This window comes from Capsicum annuum, chromosome 5 (genome assembly GCF_002878395.1).
Source record: "Capsicum annuum cultivar UCD-10X-F1 chromosome 5, UCD10Xv1.1, whole genome shotgun sequence".
NCBI classification, from domain to species: domain Eukaryota; kingdom Viridiplantae; phylum Streptophyta; class Magnoliopsida; order Solanales; family Solanaceae; genus Capsicum; species Capsicum annuum.
Window position 1 is genome coordinate 81444798 of NC_061115.1, and position 6570 is coordinate 81451367.

The following is a 6570-nucleotide window of genomic DNA, read 5'->3' on the forward strand; positions in this document are numbered from 1 at the left end:
CCCCCCCCAGACCCCACAAAGTGGGAATACACTGGGTTTGTTGTTGTTGTTGTTGTATATATATATGCATATATATAATTTAAATTTTTATACATAAAATATTAATTATAATCTATTTTTTAAATATTTTTCAATATTTAGAAAGTAGGTGTGTGTGTATATATATATATATATATATATATATATATATATATATTAATTAATTAAGTTGTAATATTTATCCATTAATTATTAATAAAATGATCAAAACCCAATATAAACTTAAAATCTAAACTTTTCACTCTTCATCTTACTTTTTAGTTTCAAGAGAGTTTTCACTCATCATTTTTTCATAATTGAGTTTTTCATTAACACATGAGTGAAAACATACTTGATCTAATCTATAATTACGATATAATTATAAAAAAACCCAAGAAAATCTTAAAAAATCGACTAAAACCTAAACAAAAAAAACTGATTTTATATTAATTTAATTTGATTTATAATTTTAATAAACCAATATAATTGATTTGATTTTTATTCAATAAAAAATCAAATCAACCTAAACTATGTACATCTTAGTGATAACCACTTAATGGGGCGTAGCCAGAATATAAGGAATTAACGAATTCTTTTTTTTTTTAATAAATGAACAGCACAAATTCCTTACTAATCTCATTAGCTATGAATCAGCATGAATTTTAATATAATCCAATTAACTGGGAGCTATTTAGTGGATTGGCTGGAAATTAATGTCATTTTTTTTCTGGTGATGACAGCTGGAATGTAGTCATTTAGAATGAACTTGACGGTAACTTCCATAGCTGAAAGCTCCACAAAACAACTCATCAAACTCAATTGCCTTCTTTCAAACTTTATTCATTCCCACCAATTCTTGAATGCACTCCACCTCTTCTACCAAATACACTCTTCCCATCATCTTCAACCAGATCATTACACCCTTTCGACTACCCTCACTGCCTGTGCCAACATCGTCCACACTGGCTTCGGCAACCAGCTCCACGCCTTCGCCATTAAATCAGGGCTTAAAGAATACCCTCATGTATCAAATTCTCTTCTTTCATCCTACGCCAAGTCAAAAGATTTGGGTTCGGTTAAAAGGGTGTTTAAGGAAATTGAAACCCCAGATGTTTATTCTTGGACTACGTTGTTGTCGGCGTGTTCTAAATTAGGGGATATTGATTATGCCTGTCAAGTGTTTGATGAAATGCCGCAGAGAAATTTGGCTGTTTGGAATGCGATGATTACGGGGTGTGCTGAAAGTGGGTGTCACTGGATTGCTTTGAATTTGTTTCAAAGAATGCATTTTTTGGGTGTTGGATGTGATTACTATGCGTTTACGAGTGTATTGAGTTTGTGTAATATGGAGTTATTGGATTTTGGAAAACAAGTGCATTCGATGGTTGTCAAGACTGGGTTTTTGGCTAGAGCTTCAGTGATTAATGCTTTGGTTACAATGTATTTTAACTGTAAGAATGATTTTGATGCTTTTCGAGTGTTTGAAGAAGCTGGGGATGAAGTTCCTGATCCTGTAACTTATAATGCAATTATCGCTGGGTTAGTGAGTATGGAAAGAGTTGACGAAGTGTTAATAATGTTTAAGGATATGCAAAAGTTTTCGTTGAGACCTACCGAGCTTACTTTTATGAGCATAATGAGTTCATGTTCATGTATTAGAATTGCTTCTCAGCTTCATGCTCAAGTTGCTAGAATAGGTTTAGAAAACTATACGTCTATTACTAATGCAACAATAACCATGTATACCAGTTGCGGGGACTTGAATGCAGCCTTTTTAGTTTTTGAAAGACTAAAGGTGAAGGATAGCGTGTCGTGGAATGTCATGATTACGAGCTATGCTCAAAATTGTTTGGATAGAGAAGCAATTTCTACTTACATGCAGATGCAGAAGGAAGGGTTAAAGCCAGACGAATTTACGATAGGAAGCATACTCGCAAGTTCAGAGTCTCCTGTGGTTGTTGAAATAATTTTGGGTGTTGTTTTAAAGAATGCCCTTATCTTGAAGACTGAAGTATCTAATGCACTGCTCTCTGCCTGCTGTAAGCATGGCGAAATGAAACAAGCTTATCAAGTTTTTCATGACATGTTTCCTCGAAACATGATCTCTTGGAATACATTGATTTCTGGTTGTCATCTCAACGGACTACCCATGGGGTGCTTGCAACTCTTCTCTGAGATTGTTAGTGAAGATTTGATGCCTAATCCCTTTACACTAAGCATCATTTTGAGTGTTTGTGCCAGCATTTCAGCTCTACAACAAGGGAAGGAGATTCACACTTACATTCTCAAATCTGGATTAATTTCAGAAGTATCCTTAGGAAATGCCCTCATCACATTGTATGCAAAATGTGGACTGTTGCATTGGTCTATAAAGGTGTTCCAGACTATGAAACAAAAAGACATAGTTTCTTGGAATTCAATTATTACTGCCTATGCACAGCATGGGAAAGGCAAGGCAGCTGTACATTGCTTTCAGATGATGCAAGAATTAAATGGAGTCAAACCAGATAACGCTACCTTTAATGCAGTTCTATCAGCTTGCAGCCATTCAGGCTTAATCGATAAAGGCATTGAAGTTTTTACCTCTATGGTTCATACCTACAGTAATGAGCCTACAGCAGACCACTTCTCTTGCATTGTCGATCTTCTAGGTCGGGCTGGTTATCTTGATGAGGCAGAAAAACTGGTAAAAGATAGGCATGTTAATGTCGATTCCAATGTTTGGTGGACATTATTCAGTTCATGTGCTGCTTATGGCAATGTTAGACTAGGCAGAATTGCCGCGGGATTTCTGCTTGAGACTGAGAAGAATAACCCCACAGTGTATGTGCTTTTATCCAATATTTATGCCAGTGCGGAGAACTGGGAGGACTCTGCTAATGTGAGGAAATTGATGAATAAATGTGGAGTGTTAAAGCAACCAGGAAGAAGTTGGATAGGATCCTAACACGCAATTTCATCAGTGCTGGTTGTCTTGCTGTGATTGGTTTCAAATTTCAACTTTTCTTGGAAAACTTGAGATTGCTCATGGTCAATGAAAGGTACTATGCGTTAAAGCTTAAACTAGCAATGTGAATGAAACACTGAAACTTTCTGATCCATGCCTGCAGGTCTTAGGGTATAAGGTAGTCTTAGTCCTACATTTTCCACTTCAGCTCTCTGCCAGGCGTTCTGCGTTCCTTGCAAGTGCCAATGACTCTCTATCCCGCTCCACCAATGAGCTCTTTCCTCTTCCTCCGTCTCCTCTTATTATAAATTCTTTGATGATGTCTCATTGGGGAATAACTTGTTAACTGAAAATGTTTTCTAGGAAGAATTTTAAGGAAATTTCTGCACTGTGGTTAGCACTCTATGGATCTACTTGAACTGGTGCAATTGCTTGATGTGATTGCCATACTAAAGGACAACTGATCCCATCAAAAGGTACGTGTTCAGAATGACGAATAACCATTTTTCAAGTACAGATATCCTTGACAACTTTTATGATTTTGATTGAATCGTCGTGTTGACGATTCCATTATTTTTTTAAAACAAGTATTATAAGGAAAGTTGTTGGAAGTATTCTCCTTTTTTTTCTTTTTTTGTTTTACGATTAATTAATCACCTTTCTGCTGAAGATATTCATAAAAATCAATTTTTTTAAAAAATTGAATGCTGCTTTGTGGAATAGAGGATAAGTCACCGCAGAAAAGAAATTACAGATAGTAAGGAACCAACAATTTATTTTCTGTTCGACTTATTCAGGGAATTAGCTTCTGCTTTCAAGTCTTTTGAATTTCTTTAATGTTTTAATGCTTGGTGCACGGTGGCTGACGAGACTGTTCTTAATGATTTATAATAAGTAAATGAAGTTCATCAATGAGCCAGCGTGGTGCTATTGGATGCTTTTTATCCTAGATGTAGCGTTGGTTGCAAAGAAAGTGTTTCTCATGCAGCATTCACTGCTTAAACTTTTTTGATATTTTTTGTGGCTGGTTGAACATTATATGAATTTTATTGTTTGTAAATTTTCTACCCTATTAATAGCCACAGATAAGATCAAATCTTAGCGAGTTATAAAAGATGTGCATTGTTGTCAAAAAAAAAAAAAAAAGAGAGAGAGAGAGAGAGAACACAAGTGTGATTAATAGAAAAGAGTTGTCCCTTTTCTGCTGCATTGTATTTCGCATTTGTAGCGAAGCTACAGGTTTCATATATTTTCCAAAATTCAAATTTACATGCCATATATCTTACATAATTGATGAAATGATGTTATGCAGAGTCAAACTCATATCTTTGAAGATCGAGGCAAACTAGCTAAACGTGAAAGAGTAAGGAGACAATCTCAATTAATAACTTTTTGATCTGCTTTACTTATTTCGAGGTACTTCCCGGTGTTCATGGATGCGTGATGCGGAAAAAAGCGGCAAGGCTCCGCATCAGCATCACGCATTAAGCGATGCGTGTAGCAATGCGACCGCATCATTGATATGAAGCACAATTTAAAAGAAAAAAGACCTAATAGAGCATCCAAAACTATAAATCATAAATGAACGAAAAATAAACAGAGAAGCAGAAATCATAAATGAACGAAAAATAAACAGAGAAGCAGAAAACTAAAAGTAAAACAGAAAAAAAAAAGATAAACAAAGTTGCAGTAAAAATAATAACAGAGCAATAGAAAACTAAAAGTACAACAGAGAAAAAAAAGGGAAAAAGATAGAGCTGAAGTAAGAATTGTTGGGTTCATAGAAGTGTGAATGGAAAATGGAGAAAAATGGTGGAGAAGAGGAGACACCAATTTGGAAAGTGTACACCAATTTGGAAAGTGTACTCCCAAAATTGAAAAGTTCACTAATTCTCCCACATTGGTGGGAGAAAGGAACTTTGGAGTGTTTATAATGATGAACACTTACTCCACATGGTAAGTGAGGCAAGAAATAAGAGATGCCTCGCGCCGTCGTTGTCCTCGCTCGCTCGGCTTCGGAATTGGAATTGGAAAATGATCGATCGATCAGTAAATATTTTCTGTGTTTAATACTCCATTTATATGATTTCAGTTTCATTACGAAAGCATGCATGCAGAAGCTATTTTGAACAGATGCTTCGGATAAATTTTCGAACTGATGCAATTTTACACTGAAATGGTGCACAGTTTTGAAACTGAACTGATGCACTGCTTCAGAACTGATGCATTGTTTCAATGAACTGACACACTTATTCACGAAATGGCATGCCTGTTTAGAATAGTCACAATGTTTGGACGAATAGACATGAATTTTCAGAAAAGGTTACACCTTTTTGATGAACCTTTGCCACTTTTCAGAGGAGGCATCTTGTAGCTATAAAAACCTAGTTTCATCCACAGGTTTGCATGCGAAATTTTCAGATTAAAAACTCTCTTCTTGTCTAAAAAATATTCAGTATGATCACTCAAAACGTTCTGTGAGTTCGAAGATATTCCAACCGTTTGAGGTACCGCTACTGTTGGTCTGTTAGCCATTTTATCCTGGGAGGAAAAATTCCACAACTTCGGGTACAGTGAGGAGATTATTTCCTTAAGGAAAATCCGTGAATTCGGACGACTTGGCTATTTTCTGTTTCATCTTAATTTCTGTAAAATAAAATACACCTCTTGAAAAGGTCATTTTGATCTTGTGTTGAGGGTATTTGATATACTTCATTATGTTCTTGTTTATACTTGAACTCAAGTTAAAGTTGTTGTTGTAATATACAGATTCTGCATACCCGACTATATTGTGGGAAATAACAAGAATAAAAACATAGCAGCAGTAAAGAAGAAGAAAGAAGCACAGAGTTTTTTTCTAAAAAAAAAAAGAAGAAAAAAAGAAGAAGAAGAAGTGAAACAGAGAAGGAGAAGAAGGAAGAAGAAAGAAGAAGGAAGAAAAATTACCTTAAAGAAGAAAAGTCACAACAACAATAGAGATTGGAGAAGAAGAGAAGAGGTTGCACTTGTAGCAGCCAGAAAAACTGAAGAAGAGAAGTAGCGATAGCTAAACCTAGAAAACTGTGATTTTTTTCTTTCATTAAATTGACCCAATTTTTTTTTTAATTTAAAAATGGTCTAACATTTAAAATTGCTAAAAATTACATAAACCCACGACTTAACTTACAATTATTATACAATATCCCAACTCTTAAAACTTATTACAAATATCCCACTTTTTCAATTTCTCTCTCTAAAAACTCATTTACAATACTTTACCTTTTACTCTTCACGTTTTTTCTCCTTGGAAGATGCTTATAATCAATTAAACACTATCTAGCGGTTATTATTTTTGAATTCACAACCGTGTTTGCTGCTAACTCTTCTTTGTCGGTATTCAATTTTTTCAAAAACTACATTAACAACATCTACATTAACAACATTATTAAATTTAAGATTGGAGGTTAGTAAGATTTTTTTTAACATTACCAATTTCAGATCCGACGGAATAAGTTCTTGCATGTAGTTCATTCTTCAAATTTTACTTAATAATGAATGATTCTCTATCTTTTAATTTAGAATTAACTCAGTTAGATCATAATGAACCAACAAATTGGTTATTAGTT

The 6570-nt window shown here is 34.6% G+C and overlaps 1 protein-coding gene across 4 annotated transcripts; it reads left to right on the forward strand.

Moving 5' to 3' along the window:
* The first annotated feature begins 619 nt into the window (after window positions 1-619).
* LOC107870831 (pentatricopeptide repeat-containing protein At3g49740) lies at window positions 620-6088 on the forward strand. 4 transcript variants are annotated; one of them, XM_047413073.1, is made up of 4 exons: window positions 620-3059; window positions 3329-3441; window positions 4278-4328; window positions 5735-6088. In XM_047413073.1, the coding sequence occupies exon 1, from the start codon at window positions 779-781 to the stop codon at window positions 2963-2965; it is 2187 nt and encodes a 728-aa protein (XP_047269029.1). In that variant the 5' UTR covers window positions 620-778; the 3' UTR covers window positions 2966-3059; window positions 3329-3441; window positions 4278-4328; window positions 5735-6088. The 4 variants fall into 4 exon arrangements, with proteins under 4 accessions (XP_047269029.1, XP_047269030.1, XP_016572980.1 ...); XM_016717494.2 differs by having other exon boundaries at window positions 621-3059; window positions 3129-3441; XM_047413074.1 differs by lacking the exon at window positions 4278-4328 and having other exon boundaries at window positions 5735-5790.
* Window positions 6089-6570: the final 482 nt, after the last annotated feature.